This window comes from Poecilia reticulata, chromosome 21, assembly GCF_904066995.2.
Source record: "Poecilia reticulata chromosome 21, P_reticulata-male-v2, whole genome shotgun sequence".
NCBI classification, from domain to species: domain Eukaryota; kingdom Metazoa; phylum Chordata; class Actinopteri; order Cyprinodontiformes; family Poeciliidae; genus Poecilia; species Poecilia reticulata.
In genome coordinates, this window is record NC_088850.1 from 11,984,384 (window position 1) to 12,000,736 (window position 16,353).

The 16,353-nt window shown below is 38.8% G+C and overlaps 2 protein-coding genes across 5 annotated transcripts in view; one reads left to right on the top strand and one right to left on the bottom strand.

Moving 5' to 3' along the window:
- LOC103457561 (protein EFR3 homolog B) overlaps positions 1–6,138 on the top strand; it is a 28,249-nt gene extending 22,111 nt beyond the window's left edge. For all 4 annotated transcript variants that reach the window (XM_008397806.3, XM_008397804.3, XM_008397807.3 and 1 more), the window contains 15 exons: positions 58–193; positions 319–480; positions 583–694; positions 819–870; positions 1,010–1,182; positions 1,267–1,342; positions 1,493–1,654; positions 1,739–1,870; positions 1,959–2,026; positions 2,149–2,276; positions 3,018–3,109; positions 3,197–3,245; positions 3,520–3,626; positions 3,717–3,766; positions 4,116–6,138. In XM_008397806.3, coding sequence (XP_008396028.2) covers positions 58–193; positions 319–480; positions 583–694; positions 819–870; positions 1,010–1,182; positions 1,267–1,342; positions 1,493–1,654; positions 1,739–1,870; positions 1,959–2,026; positions 2,149–2,276; positions 3,018–3,109; positions 3,197–3,245; positions 3,520–3,626; positions 3,717–3,766; positions 4,116–4,221 — 1,605 coding nt within the window. In that variant the 3' untranslated portion in view covers positions 4,222–6,138. The remainder of the gene's footprint in view (positions 1–57; positions 194–318; positions 481–582; positions 695–818; positions 871–1,009; positions 1,183–1,266; positions 1,343–1,492; positions 1,655–1,738; positions 1,871–1,958; positions 2,027–2,148; positions 2,277–3,017; positions 3,110–3,196; positions 3,246–3,519; positions 3,627–3,716; positions 3,767–4,115) is intronic.
- Positions 5,591–14,842, bottom strand: LOC103457563 (pro-opiomelanocortin-like). Its single transcript, XM_008397815.3, has 3 exons — positions 13,336–14,842; positions 9,547–9,685; positions 5,591–7,887 (listed from the first exon to the last, which is right to left on the bottom strand). The coding sequence occupies exons 2-3, from the start codon at positions 9,664–9,666 to the stop codon at positions 7,297–7,299; spliced, it is 711 nt and encodes a 236-aa protein (XP_008396037.1). The 5' UTR covers positions 9,667–9,685; positions 13,336–14,842; the 3' UTR covers positions 5,591–7,296.
- Between the last annotated feature and the right edge of the window lie 1,511 nt (positions 14,843–16,353).

Sequence of the window (16,353 nt, forward strand, 5' to 3'; positions counted from 1 at the left end):
TTCCTTCATTTTTCACTCATGTTTCAGGCAGTCCCTCTTGTGCTCTTTTCGTTATAGTCCCAACACTCTCACTTAGTAATCCAGCAACTCCTGGGCCATCTGGATGCTAACAGCAAGAACTCGGCCAAAGTGCGGGCTGGCATTGTGGAAGTGCTGCTGGAGGCTGCTGCCATCGCAGCCAGCGGCTCCGTAGGTGTGTCACACCGGGAGGGGGGAAAAAAAAAAAAAAAAAAACTCTGCTTGGCAACTTTTTAAAATCTGCTGGAAAATGCTGAGGATTTCAAAAAAAATGTTGAGCCTTTTGTTGTGTGAATGCAGGCCCTACTGTGTTGGAGGTGTTCAACACCCTGCTGAGGCAGCTGCGTCTCAGCGTGGACTACGAGTTGACCGGCTCGTATGACGGCTCCACCAACATCGGCACCAAGATCATCAAAGCTCACGAGGAGCGGCAGCTGCAGGAGGCTGTCATCAGGACCATTGGTTAGCCTGCTGCCTTCTTGTCTAATTCTATGTGTAAATAAGGCAGCTTTAAATGAATACATCTGTTCTTCCACTTATTAAATGTTTACTTCTTGTTTCCAGGTTCATTTGCCAACACCTTACCCACATACCAGAGGTCGGAGGTCATGCTGTTCATCATGGGAAAGATCCCGGTCCCCGGAGTAAATCTGACTCTTCTCCCTAACGAACTTGTGTAGGTTTTTTTCACAACTCTGCGCACAGTACCTCTTTCCCCATGACCAAGAATTATGTTCTAAATGTTGTTTGAATACAAATGTATTTAGACTCGAGTTTAAATGTATTGTTTCCATTTCCAGGCCTCAGGGAACACGAATGATTCAGATTATGTTGCTCAAGTCCTTGGTGCAGGTAAATGTTTGCTTTTCCTTTAAATGATTACAAGATTTTAATGTATGGTTCTTTTTGTAGCATTTACAAAAAAATATCTGTACTGTAGTCAAATTTCCTTCATAAAGAGATACTTTCCTTTCAAAATGAACCTCTCAAGGTGACAACGGGTTTCCAGAACACCAACATGCTCACGGCACTGCCGGACACTTTTCTGGACCCTCTGCTGTCCTTCTCTCTAATCAATCACTCGGAGGTCCGGCTACTCGTCCTCCAGATTCTCCTCAGCCTCATCGACAGGCACGACAACAGGCCCAAATTCTCAAAAATCCGGTGAGTAAATCTCTTTTGCAGCAGCAAGATCGGGTCTGCGGCTGAGTTTACAGGTTGCACCTGTTTTGCTGTCTTCCTGTGTAGCATCATCTCTGACATCTCTGTGCTGAAACTCAAAGTGGACAAGTGCTCCAGACAGGACAATTTATTCATGAAAAAGGTACTGCTTCATCACGCTTCTAGTCATTTTTCTGTGTTTTTCCACCATGCTGAAAATAAGCGAAAAACATTGGAAACGTGTGGAAATTCTTTATTAAATCTGCACTTTCCTTGGGACGAATGGATCTAAAACATTAACCTCCACTCGCAGCATGGCCAGCACCTGTGCCGACACATCTACCTTGGCTGTAAGGAACCGAACAGCGACCAGCAGCACTATGAGACCCTCTATGCTCTGTTGGGTCTTCTCAGCGTGGAGTTGGCGAACGAAGAGGTGGTGGTGGACCTCATCCGACTGGCACTCGCCTTGCAGGCACGGATGAACACAACACTTCGTCAAATCCGCTTCGAATAAACGATCAGGGAGTTTTGTTTATTTTGTTTGTGTCCTCCGCAGGACTTGGCCCTGTCCACGGACGAAGGTCTGACTATTTATAACCGCTGTGCTGTGCATGCCCTCTCCGCCGCCTACCTCAACCTCATCTGCCAGCTCACCACCGTCCCAGCCTTCTGCCAACACATACATGAAGTTCGTGTCTGGGTTTCTTTATGTGAATCTTTGTGTCTTCAGACAAACACGTCATGAACAGTATTTTTGTTTTCTTGCTCTTTTCCAGGTAATTGAGGTGAGACAGAAAGAAGGTCCTTACCTTTTGCCTGAGGGCGTCTTTCTTGAGCATCCCAAGTAAGAAAATAAAACATTTTTAACATTGTTTTGTCGCAAATATTGTCTTTAATTACAAAACACGCAGTGAATTATTGCTCTCTCCTATGTAAAGATTTTGTGTTGCGCTTTCTTGTTTATAGGCTGCCGCCTTCGCTCGAGAAGGTGGAAAGTGGTGTTTTGTTTCTCCAGTCGAAGATCGCAGAGGTCCTGGGAGGAAGTGGTTACAATACGGACCGACTGGCAACGCCCTACGTCCCGCAGTACACCGGTAGGAAGCCTTAGGAGAAAAAAAAATCCAAATACTTCATTCACTGTTTAGTTTGAAAACCAGAGCATGATGAAAACCAGATCTAGTTGGGATATTAGGCCTACATTTGAACAACCTCATAGACTTAATTTGTAAAAAAAAAAAAAAGTCATCTCAAAATTATTTTCAGAATGAAATGACAGAAAAACTGGTGCAAGTTAATATTCCAGTACTCATCAAATTTATAGTTTGCTCCACGTTATATCAGGCTTTCTTATAGAAGTCCAGGCTGCAGGATCACATCTGCGGTTCCTGAAGGCTCTGTTCTCAGGTCACCTTTACTCAGAAAACATTACGCCTACAAATCAGATTATAAAGTATTACAATATCTCAGACTGTCGTACATCATCTTACCATACGTGAGCAAAGCTTTATGTTTGTTTCATCACATGATTTCAGTCCCTCATTTGTCTTTGTCAGTCAGTATATGGGTCAGAGTTTCATTCAGCTTGAGCTGGAAAGACACAAGTTGTTGTTTTTGGTTCAGGAGATTAAAATCTAGAGTCTGGCAGTGAACTAGACTCTGTGAAGCTGAAGACCACAGAACATGCCAGACCCCCTTGAAGTCATTATGGGGCTTTGATCTCAGTTTTAACAACCACATTAAAAATGTTGTTGGCAGTTTTGATCAATGGCAAGAACTTGATTCAAATCATGCCAGCCAATAAGTTGCTACACTGTCTCCCCCTTTTTTTTTTCTAGATGAGGACCGGCTGTCCAAAAGAAAGAGCATTGGGGAGACCATCTCGCTTCAGGTGGAGGTCGAGTCCCGAAACAGTCCAGAGAAAGAAGAGGTAAAGATCAAGAAACCCCAATGATCTATAGAGGTCGAAGGCATTTCTTTGACACAAAGACATTCATTCGATGCTTGTGTTTCTCAGAGGACTCCGGCAGAAGAAATCACATTTGAAACCCTGAAAAGTGCCATTGGTAAGTCTACTGTCTCATTGGCTCTTAGTTGCAAATACAATTCACCCGTAAGTGAATTTGTGCTTGTTCCCAAGAATTGAATTTGTCTAATTATTTAATTCAATAAACAGTGAAATTGAGTTCTTGTGAGCTAAAATTAGGAGGGGGAAAAAAAAGGTCATTTCGATATATATGTATATTTTTTAGAAAGAGTTTGAGCTGAGATTTTCCTCAGTAATCATTTAGTCAACTAACATTGCTTGAAATTGATTTTTCTGTTTCTGTCTCCCTCTAGTGGACAGTGCTGGTATGGAGGAGCAGGAGAGGGAGCGGCGGAGACAAGTGGTGGAGAAGTTTCAGAAGGCACCATTCGAGGAAATCGCTGCCCATTGTGGTGCCAGGGTACAAAAAGAATTATCTTTACATTTATTTATTCATTAGTTTTTTTGATAAACCATGTAATAATTGTAATTGTTAATTTGCCTCTTTTAGGCCACGATGCTGCAGAACAAACTGAATCAGATATTTGAGATCACAATCAGGTAAAAATGAGTTTTCACGTGTATTCAGCAGCAAAGATTTTAACTGGCTGTAACTTTACAGCTCCAGGGTTCAAATACTTTTGGAAACGTCAAAAATTTGTAGAAGTATTTTTCTGATCTGGATGATAATGGGAGAAAGCAAAAGAAAGGGCTTTTCCCATAGTTTCATTTCTTTCTATTCAACCATAAATTTATAGTGAACCTTTGTACTCATACTTTAAAAATGTGCTGTCAAGAATTTGCAACCCCTGAAATCTGAGTATGAAAAATTGTGTAATTTGGACCCCTGCTGCACACATATTGAGAAAGCTGACTGAAGGTTGACTAATTTTTCTCCTCTTCTTTCCAGACCCCCTCCCAGCCCGTCTGGAACCATTTCCTCGGGTTACGGCCAAAGCCAGAGTCGATCTGTTCCCATTTATGAGATGAAGTTTCCCGACCTTTGTGTGTATTAGAGCACAAAGTTTCGCAGCGACTCGACAAAACCGATTAACCTTTTTTTAGGTTCAGGGATGAGCAACCGATCTTTACTGTAAACTGATCTCGATCGTGGAATCGGACGTTAGATGAAACTTTAGAGCAAGACACTTTATGGTTAACGTAGTTGTGTGAAATAGTCTTTTATGGTTTGATTGCAACCAGAACAAGCTGGCAAAAGTAATTAAAACACAACAACACTCTCCTGATTTACTTTTATTTGTAGAAACTCCACTGGTTGGATTGTCAAATTTAGAGATTTCCAAGAACTGTGACAGAGAAGCTTTGTGTGTGTCTCCTGGATCTGGGAATGCTATCGGTTCTGCAATCTCTGGATGTTCCTTCTGTTTTTTGTTTGTCCCAGACGGAGTGCCATACCTAACAAAGTTAGATTAACCAGTCTCATTTTGCTAGCATTTTCTGTTTATTTATTTAGATCTAAATACTAGTGAGTGTATTTGACTATTTCATTTTTTTTTATCCATGAATAACTCTTGTTACTCTGTAGGTTTTCTTTGCCTTCTTAGTGTTGGCCAAAAGTGCTTTTTTTATTTTGTGATGGGCATTTAATTCCTTATTTTTTTACTCGTATTTATTTTGATTTGAATAGTTTTTACCTGAGAAACGACCGCTAAAACAAAACGTGTGCCACACGTGACCACACAAACTCAATGTTTACAACATTGGAAAATACTATAAAAATAATTATTTTTTTCGTCCCATATAAATGTGTACATATAGAGAGAACTATATAAGTCTATAAGCCTATGTACAGAGCAGGGATGTTTTCTGTGTGTATATTTTTGTTTTTAACTGTCGCTGCACTGGTTGTCTCCAATAAGTTAAGGGGAAAAAAAAAAAAAATCTAAAGCAACCAGCAACACATAAAATCCAAATGAGCAGTCCACTTCCGAAACAGAAACTGGTTCCAGCAGCTTCACCTTGACCCACATTGTCGCCACTGCATCCTCGGTTCTGCAGGATTGGCTTCCCAGCAGTGCATCCGTCTTGTCGAGATTTTAACAAGCCATTTAGTGCGCAGGAGCGCACGTAAACACACACAGGTACAAAAAAGAAACAAAAAAAAAAAAAACAAGGTATAATGGCAATAATTTGGCACGAGCTTGGCAAACGCAGTCCAACAGTTGGTAGCAGATTCCTTTGTGCGTCGTTGAAGCGTGCCTCTTGTCGTCGTGGTGCTGTGATGGCTCGGTGTGTGATGTTTTAAAGGAATGCACTCCCTCTCTTGCGCTTCTTTGACTGAGTTGCATCTGTCTCATGTAATGTAGATGCAGAGTTTTTTTTGTTGTTGTTTTCTTTAAATATGTAGAGTCAAATGTGTCCATCAGTTTACCAAATTGTTGCCCTTTTTTTCTTTTTCTTTTTCTGTTTTTTTTTTTTTTTTAAATAGTGTGAGTGAGAGTGCTTGTTCATGTGTCTGTGTAAACACAGATGTGTCTTTATTGTCGTTACCGGAGACCAAACCCTTCAGACACAGTTTACAGTCTTGTCCAGTGACTGACTCCTCCTGGTTCATGAAGAACAACCCGTTGATGCCGCAGCAGCAACACGGTGGCGCGTCGTAATGCCGCCTTTTCAGAATCAGATCTGTAAATCTGTCTGCTTGTCGTCATTGCTTTGTGTAATGTGATACTAGCTTACGGCAATCCTGACTTAGTTTTTCTTCATGACATGTGTGGTCAATAGATCCATTTGCAATGTAGTGCTGTAGTACAAATTGATTCATTCTGTGGACTTTGCACTTTAAAAACTGGATTACCTAGTGACAAAGGCAGCTTTTACATGGAGAAAATGCCTTACATGTGTCATACCTGACTTTGCATGCTAGTCGACTCGTAGCTGTGTTATACAATAAATGTATCTCAAACCACGAATGACTTGAATGTATTTGTCTTTTTTTAAGATGAGCAAAGCCGAAGAGCAATGATTGATAGTTTTCAACACGTTTACAAATGAAATTGGGGGAATAAAGCAGACGAGCAGTGATAAAGTTGTGCTAAAGTTTAAAAAGCGTGTGGCAGCAGCTTTTTCCACCTGACCTAAAACCAAAAAAATCTTTTACATCTGCTTCACAATTACATGCTGCTTTGCATCGGTTTATTATGTAAAATAGTGTAAAGTTTGTGGTCGTGACATGAAAGAATTGGGGAAAATGCTCAAAGCATTTTAGATGCTTTTGCAAGATAGCAAATTTAATGGCAAGTTTTTAATTTGGTTCTCTCATCTGTTTTAGCTTCACTGCACTATCTCATTATTACTTGTATTACAAGTTTCCACTCAACCAGCAGGTCATCTGATCCTCTAATTCAGTGCAGAAGGCTTTCATTTCTGACTGCAGCCTTTTTACCACAGCTGATGATCTGTGTTGAATTAAGTTAGTCCTGGAATTCCCAATTTTCAGTCTTTTGCTTCATCAGGATGAGTTTCCTTTTATTATTATTATGCATCTGGAGGGACATGTAGGCAAAACTAGACTGATCACGTTGAAAGCTTTTCAGATATGAAATGCCAACATAAAGAGTATTTGTTGTCTTTTTTTTATTTTGACTTTCAGAACAAAATGGGCTGTTAGCAGAAGTTGTTAATCATAAAACGTGTTACCTTTAAGACAAAATCAGTCTGAATTGTCAATTGCAAAAACGAAATATTTATTTTCAGAATAAATAACAAGAAGAAACCAGTCTGCCACTAAATGACTTCGACACGTACCATCCACGAAGAAGTATTTGTACAGCTAACATTTAAATCATTAGCTGAGTTTCCAATAAGAGTTATTACTTTGAAGCTCTCAAGTCATTTCCAAGAAATGAAAGCAGGTTGTGCTTTTTAATTTTTTTTGTCTTTGTATAGGCCTTTAATGAAATATTGGGCCCCAAAAATGACATTCTAAAGATGACAACTAATTTATGGAATTTACATTAAGACAAATAGAAACTAGCCAAGAGTCATTTTAAATTCACCCCTCTGCTCTTTACCTTTTATTACCTTTACTCTATTTGGTCTACCTTTTTTTTTATTTTTATTTTTTCTTTTTAGCCCATTATCATTTTCACATCCTTCACTAAAATGTTCTTGAATAACTTGGTCAGCTTTTCCCGAGGTTTCTCCTCCCACAGCTTCCCGAAGCCATTGTTTTGTTTGGATGCAGGCGGGCTGCCCCATCTGAAGTGACTCATCCTGTAGGTCTCGGCTTTTCTCTCCGGCGTGGCCCGAGACCTGAACCCGGCTCTGGGCCCGAGCAGATCCTTATTCTGATGCCTTCCTTTAACAACGCCTCCCTTTGATTCAGCTTTGTTCCAGCTCAAGTGCCTGCGCGCCCGCAGGGGGAAGGCCTCCTCATCCAGAGCGGAGGGGAACACTTTAACAGGCCGGCGCTTTCTGCCGAAGGGCTTCCCCCAACGGAAATGCTCCATTGCGTAAGAGCGGCGCCGGTCGTCGTGGGCTTTCAGATCTCCCTCTGGTACTTTGCCTCCAGAAGCCAGAGTGGAGAGAATGATGTTGAGCAGCAGGTCACCCCTGTGGCTCTCCTCAGGATCACCAAAGTCGTCATTCTCCTGCTGACCTCTGACCCCGGGTGGCTTGATTTCAGGCTCGGTTTCGGGGGTGCAGAGGTGAAGGCAGTCCTGTGGGTCGGGGGGGAAACCACACAGACAGCAGCAACATGTAAAAATGCTATTTGTTCTATTTTAACATTTTTATTTAGAGTGTCAGCTAAATATTTCTTAAACCTATACTTACAAGTTCTGGCTATTCTAAAATATGTCTTTTAGAGTTACCCTTATATGGATCTGGATGTACGCTTCGACTCGCTGTTATGTTGAAAAATTTAATTCATCTTTGGAGAGAAAGAAAACCTCTCAGCCCTGCTCCTTACTCCTAATATGTGGAAACTACACGAGATACTTATCACATGTAGAAAACAACACGTCCTTGTTGGAAACTGCTGCAGCTCCTACAGTGCCGCTGTGTCAATTTATAAGTCTGTGACTGCAGGAAGTGAAGAGATTTATTTTGGTCATAAAATGGACGAGCGAAACATTTGTTGTTCGGGAGCCTATGCTGTCCAGCTCTCGGCAGGCTTCCTGTCCAGCTTCTAGGTTTTTCTTCCCAATAACTTTGGAGAAATATCCCGTTTTAATGTTACTCCTTCCAGACATTTCCTCCAGCGTACCCCTCTTGGCCCGTTCCTTTTGAACAATGGGGCACTTCTGATCCTTTGCAACCTCTCTGACAACTATGACTCTGGCTTAAAGTTGCAAATGTGGGAAAGTGAGGGAAATGCTCCACGGATAGATGAGCTCTACTTCTGGTTAAGCATAATCAGTTGAACTAATGGCAGATGTGAAATGAAGCAGCCCATGAATCAGAAGGAGCTTCAGAAAGGTATGCATGCTTTTCCGACCAGCTTTTATATCTTAGGTTTTTTCCTTTTCATTTTTTTTTTTACATGACAGATTATTTTGTTCGTCTGTTCATTTGAGATAAACGTCCCACCATCTGTGGAAAAAGCCTGTGAATTATTTATCATGGCCTCGTATTTTTATTTGACAAACCCCCCACCCCGCCATCTTTACTGGAGTGTACACACTTTTAAGTGCTGCTCTGTGAGTTTTGCTACCAGTTTTTAAATGGTTGATTCATAACCAGCGGGAAACTGTTTCCTTCTTCTTGAACAAAACCACGAAACGTTTTTATTTAGAGTGTCAGCTAAAAATTTAGCAAAAAGATTTCTAAATGATCCCCATATCTTCTGAAAAATTCAAGCACAAGAACGATAGATGAACATTATTTTAATGATTCATCTTTTGGACTTTTTTTAAATAGCAAACTTAACATTGAATCAAGGATAAATTATTAAAACTTGTAGCATTTCCCTTTTTGAAAAATAACTTCTAACTGCTTAGTTTTAAATCTGCTTTCTTTACCAAAGTTGGACAAATTTTATTCACAATATATATATATATATATATAAATAAAAAAACAAGAAACAATTGGATAATCAACTCTTTCATTTTTATTAAATTATCTTCCTGTGTAATTTAAGTTTGTAATGGTAGAAAAGGTACATAAGTTAAGATTATGACAAAAATATTCAGAAGGACTTCATGTTCTTTTAGAAAATCTTTAAAAAGATGAACCAGAAAAAGCTGCGGATCCTTATTTTCCATCATTGTTCCAAATGATGACATTATTATGTGTCATTATTTTGTCATTATGGCAGAAAATGAGAGGAAATAAGTGACCAGGCACAGCAAATAGTGCTTAAAAATAATTTGACTCACCTGTATTATGTTCTTGTTGCTCAAGTCGTTGCATGTAGAGCTCTCCAAGCACACCGAGCCAGACCCAGAGCTGCACATAAATCCCATCAGAACCATAAACAACCAGCACTGACACACCATCTTCCTCTCCAACTCAGAGCTGGAAAAAAAAAAAAAAAGAAGCGCAAAGTTTTTAAGAGCACTGGAAATGTTTCTGACCCAGCAGAGGTAAATCTTCACTTGATCACTGGGGAGAAGAATTTTGCTGGTCACTAGAAGAAACAGAGTCTTTTGATCTTTATTCTTGTGTAACACATTCCTCCCTTATATAACTCAATTTGCCTTAATGCTGTCTTTGAGATGAGATGATCTGTATAGCTATGTGTCATGGTTGAATAATAGCTGAGCTCAAATACCAGCGCTGATCGTTCCTGAGCCCGTGTTGTAGCAGATGGTCGTGTTCATCACATGCGTCTTATCTAAACCAGATCTACCAAAGGGGAAACGCTGTCACTTTTATATGTTTCACATCGTCAAATAGCTTACTGTAAGAGAACTTGAGTAAATACAACATGCAGTTTTCCAATGATAATGCAAGAGAAGATGTAACTTATCAAGTGAAAAATGTGTTGTTGGTTTTTTAAACTGTGATTAACTATTTCTGGTTTGATTTCACCATCTACTTGACTGACACACTTGTAGGACCAAAAAAAAAAAAAAAAATTACCTAAACTGAACCTGTCTGACAAAATGGAATATCTGAAAAAGCAGCGCATCGTTTTCTGATTGACAGATATTCAAAGGCCTGACGAAAATGACTCAAAGGTGCATTAGTAACCCATCTGGGAGATCAAAACACAACCCAGAAGAACTAGTGATGGACCAAGAGACTTTTGGGAAAATGCTCCATTTACTGATAAGATAAAAGCATTATTGGTAGAACTTTGAAATTTTTTATCTCTATCAGAAAACGTGGAAGGAGAATGTGCAGCCATCTGTTTGTGATATATGATCCAAAGCAAATCAGCAAGTCTACCTCTGAACAGCACACACTTAAGAAAACAAAATTAAGATTTTTAGAACGGTCTGATCAAAGTCCAGGATTGAATGCTGTGGCATGACATTTAACGGGCTGCTCATGCTTAAAAACCCTCCAATATGGCAAGACAAGAGACAAAATTCCTCCACAGTGACGTCAAAGACATATTAAAAGTTATCAAAGATGACTGATGAAATTTGTTGCTGACAAAGTGGCCACTCACCTTTTCCACACATGGTTGATTTGAATAGTCTTTTTCACTTTTAAACAATGAATTAATCATTTAAAAAAATAAATTATGGCTTTACTCTTGTTTTCTAACTAGGATTATCTTGGGAAGCTGATGACCAAGACACACTATGAGGTTTTTTTGAGAGGACATCACAATAGGCCCTCAGAGTTATGTACAGAGAATTCATTGAAATTATTAGAAAAAGTGACCTGCTAAGTCCAAAGACAAACTTTTGAAGATCTTTGAAAAGCTTATAAAGTTGTAGATTTTCTTCCTATTTATGATGCTTTCTTACTCGATTGTTTCTCACGGCTTGATTCTGATGTTGCAGAAGAAAAGCGAAAGGACATGAAACATCTGGGCTCTCTTTTCTGATTGCTTATTTCAAAGCTTTCAAATGAAACTGATTCATTGTACGCACAAACAAAGCCCGTCTTTGTCTCGGCCACTCCAAGGTTGAGCACTGACGTCTGGCCTGTCACTGTCACTTTAAAAGTAAGTCAGCTATACCTATAAAAATACTTTAGCCTTCTATGTAACATTCACATCGTTAAGCCGTTTGCAACAAAAAAAAAAAAAAAAAATTGTTGAAGTTTTTACTTCAATGGAACAGCTGGAAAACAACATGGAGTCACCACTTTTTATTTTACATTTACCTTTTTATTTTTTGCAAAACTTACATAAAAACAAATCACAAACATATGTCCTTTACTTTAGAAATTAGCTTTTTGATTTTGAAATAATTTCTACATATAAGAGCTGGGTTTTTTTTTCAGATCTTGTGGAGGAAAACAATATTGGAATTTCTAAGCCAAAGACCAGCATAGGTAGAGCCAACTTAAGTTCAGCAACATTTAGCCAATCATAAGCCAGCATAGTTAAGCAGCATGTGGGAAAGGAGAACATGTCCACTCCTGTGTTTAACCCGGAAACCCACTGGGGCAGTTTATGGTTTGGTGAATTATTTGACTGCAGATGTTGTAATGCCCGAACTCACAAGCTGTTAAGCATCTGTGCTTTTATAGACTTCCTCCATCTATGCATCAGGAGGGCTCCATCAGCAGGACTGCTTGCCTTAGTAACAGTAATGATGACCGACCAAGCCAGCAGCAGTTACGGCTTTTCTTTGTCAAGCTGTAACATCAAACATATGTTGTTCCATTAAAAAAATTCTGATACATTTTAGACCCTTACTTCTTTAGGAAAGTTAGGAATCCCTTCAAAAAAGCTACTGGATCTAAAAACTTTACTGCTTTGCTATTATTTTACACATTGTCTATAAGACTGTACAAAAGAAAATCCTAATGCAGCTGTAAAAAAAAAAGCAAACTAAATAAATCTTGTGCGTTTTTATTGAGTTTCATGGTAAAAACAAAAACTGTATGGTAGAAATAAATTCACAAAACTTGTGGTTCAATAAATATTTCAATATCATTGTTGACTATTTCTGAGCCTCTGTACCAGCCTTTAACCCAGTGCATTCTGGACAGACAATGCACATTTATTTTACAATGCTGAGAAATTTTTTTTATAGCCTTCCTTTCTTTTTTTTTTTTTAATTATTAAATCTGAAAATGTACTTACTTTTTTCTGTAATCTTTTTTCTGACATAACATCTGTCATGAACATAAAGAAGTCTTTATGAATGTCTACTGTTGTCATGAAGTGTCATTCCGTAAATAAGGACATTTTTAATACAAAGTTGCTCTAAAAGTTGCATTAAAAGTCAATTAAAGGTGCCAACTTTGCATGATATATAAATTATGATAATTTAATGCAAAGTTTGCATTTTTAATGGACTTTCAATGCAACTTTTAGAGCAACTTTGCATTAAAAGTATCATTATTTACCAAATGACACTTCATGACAACAGTCATAGACATTCATAAAGACTTCTTCATATTCATGACAGGTGTTATGTCATGTTTATCACAGTGTCATGTCAGTCTTATGCACACCTCTTCAAATAAAGTGTTACCAATTTTCTTTCCTCGCTTTATTCTTTGGATATTTTCTTTACAGATTTTAGTTCAAAAATGACAATTTTCAAACAATTGTTCTCATTATCAAGTTTTTAAACATTTAAAGTTCAATCAGAACTTTTTTTTCTTACTTTTGTTTTCTCCAGTTTCCTGGGTGATTAAAACAGGCATCAATTGTGTGAGATAATAATCTTGTCTTTGTTGAGAAACTGGCTCCTGGTGCATTTTCGCCTCCCTGCTCTGTTATTGTGACTCCTTGGTGGGTTTTTGTTTTTGTAGCTCTGGCGGAGACTCATCTCTTCCTACAGCATGACTCACTCAGCTGAGATCTGCACTGATATACGCACTTTGATAAGAGGAGCCTACAAAGCTGCAATAAAATGAAATGCTTTTCTTTTTTTTTTTAAGTAACATTAGAAAACAATCAAAATCAGACCTTAAACTTTTTCAAACATCTGCCCAAAATGCACTTCAAAGTGCTACCCTTGCTTGTCATTACATTTAACCCATTCATATCAGTGCCATTAAAATAACATTTTATAAAATTTTTTTTTTACCTTTTTAAAAATCCTTGTCCTCCCTTCTTCCTTCCCCTCCTCTGTCTTGGCTCCTCAGCTCTCGCAGACTTCCAGTCACAGTCACTCTCTGGCTCCCGCTTTGTCCGGTCCCAGTAATAAAACGCTCAGTAGGAGATAGGCTCGCTGTTGTCTCTTTTGACGAGGAAAGCTCTTTCTTTATAGTTGCAAGAATTAAAGAGTGTTGAGTCTCAAGGCCTCTGGGTGTGATTGAGGTGCGGCATCAACTTCTCTGCTCCAAACGGGGAGGAGTGTGTGTGCGCTTTTGTGCACGGCCACCCACACGGCTCCTGATCAATACTGCGAGCTCTCTTCAACCCAGAATAAAAAAAAAAAAGTAGAAGAAATCAAACATGACTGAACGACTTACCTTACCTCACTGTGCTCTTTATATTTTATTATTTTATTATTTTAATGCACTTCTAGAAAGCCTCAAATATCCCCAAGAAGTGTTTCATTGGGATGTTTTTGTTCTTTCCGGTAATTTCTTGAATTGATGTTCGCCTTTAACACATGACCATTAAAACAGTGGCTCTTTAGCTGTGAACACTGGAAGGTCTGGGTCAGAATCCCTAAAAGGCTTAACCTAATTGCTCATGTGTGAACACAATTAAGGGGGCTTGTAAAGTCAACCTGACCAATTCAATCGTTTTCTTGTTGTTTTTTTTTTCTCTTTATTTTTGGAAGTTGTGCGTGTGTCCCTGAATGGAAACTTCATTATAAGGGTCTGAGTCACTGGCCAGACGTCATGGGAGACGAAGACACACACGGACAGAAGCACACCAACACAGGACTTCACAAAGGGAGGAGAAGAGAGGGAGAAAAATTCAACCTATTCACTTTTTTTTTTTTTTTTTTTTTTTCAGTGTGAAGTTTTATATACCGTCACCTGCACAAGTGTTCAGATTTTGCCCAAGGACAAACCACATAAAACGGGAGCGGACTGGTCTTGATATAGGAGGGAGATGTGTGCTTGTTATGAAAGAGGTTTTAAAGTGTATCAAATTCAGATAGAATAGCTGAATAGAATTTCTATTAGTCTAAACCCATTCTGCCGTGTCCTTAAACATCTCCATTCATCTTCCTCGTCTTTTATTTACTCGTTCATCATGACCTCTGACCAAAGATATTTAAACTTTGCACGTCGGAAATCCTGAGTCTTACATCTTCTTCCGCTCGAGGCTTGAACTGCAGCTAGTTTGAGAGCTTCGTATTGTTTCTGCAGCCATAACACCATAATAGGTTGATTCCTGTTGCTGTTGTTGCAGAGTAAAACCCTGAAATAGCCATGACCTCAAACTTAAACGTATCTTTCCACATCAAAGCAACATTTGTAGCTGAGATTATAGAACGTCCTGGAGAGGACGGGGAAGAGTTTCACCCCGTCCTCTCCAGGGTCGATTTCAAAAGGCCAGCTGGGATCGGGGTCACTGATCATTTACAGATTAAACTGAGGAGTCGTTCTCCACCTCCCCCCCCCAAAAAAATCAATAGATTTACCTTATTTTCTTCAGGTTGCTGTATGTGACTAGGACACTTGCTGAGTAAATAACCCATCACATTTGTAAATTCTTTGAACACATGGTTATTTTACTATCAAATTTAACAATAATGAACATTTATATGAATTTAATCAAACTATTAAACCTAAAGAAGAGACCATTTAAATTTTCTTTGTAAAATGTGGGGGGGAATACATTTCTGCTGAGGAACAGGTAACTTTTTTGCTGTTGTTGATGTAGAGTTGCAGACTTATGTAATCAGGAAGATATTGCACCTTGTAGGGAAGAGTGAGAGAAGGAAACCCTTGCTCTCCAAGAACATCTGGACAAACAGTAAGACATTTTCAATAGTATTGTGCCTGAGCTTTTACTCAGAAAATCTGTATTTGTTGACGTTTATCCCTTTCCAGAGATAAATACAAAGTAAGACTGGACATCAATATATCAAAATTTCATCCAAAAAGAACTAAATATTGAATAGGTGTTCAATATTTATGTAGTCATAAATAATAATAATAATAATAATAATAATAATAATAATAATAATAATAATAATAATAATAATAATAATAATAATAATAATAATAATAATAATAAAAAAGACAGGGTTTCATGATTTCAAATGTGATGAGAATGAATTTCAGGCTGTGATCCTGCTGTATTTATCAGACTCAGTTTCTGTGAGGTCGCTTTTTCAGCCATAGAAATCAAAGCTTGCTGCAGCACATTGATCTGCTGCCGTGTTCCCTGATTGGGCTTAAGATACGACAAAGTGCTTAATCCTCACGCTGTTCGCTGACTCGCTCAGATTCGGGACTTTCGAACCCGCAAACGGGGACTTGAGCGATGGCAAAACCTGAACACCTTATTTCACAAACAGATTCTGAAGTTAGATGCCTAGAATTGTTGTGTTATCTGCATTTTTTTTTTTAAAACAGACCAACATGTCAAAAGACAAGAAAGCTCTTTAATGTGGAGTTGCAGGTAAAATTATTAACCCCCCACTGCAAATGTGGTTGTGTGCGCAACAAATTATCAACAAATTGAATCATAGCAATTTAAATAGCACGACACAGCTAACATTCCAAGTTGTTTGGAATTTCTAATTTCTGCCAATTCAACACAAAAGGTTACTTTTAAATGACAACCCTGTGTCAAAACACCGCTCAGCAGAGCACGCTTTTCCTGTTACGACATGCAACAAACGTTTCTCACGGTCAGACACACCTACTGAGGAACGGGGGAAGGTCTCCACTTCATCAGTAGTCATAGGTTTGGATTTTTGGGTGCTGCAGGTGACTTTTTCTAAATCTCAAGAGTTTTTCTTTTTCTCTTTTTTTTAACAATTCAAATTAGGCAACAATGATGGCTACTCCGGCATCTTCTGACGCCAAGCTTCGGTGGACTGTGAGGTGTATTTGGGACCACTGCCCTGATTAAATCCAGTTTGCCGTCCAGATGCTGCAGGTTTCCAGTGTCAGAGGAAATGATGCAATCC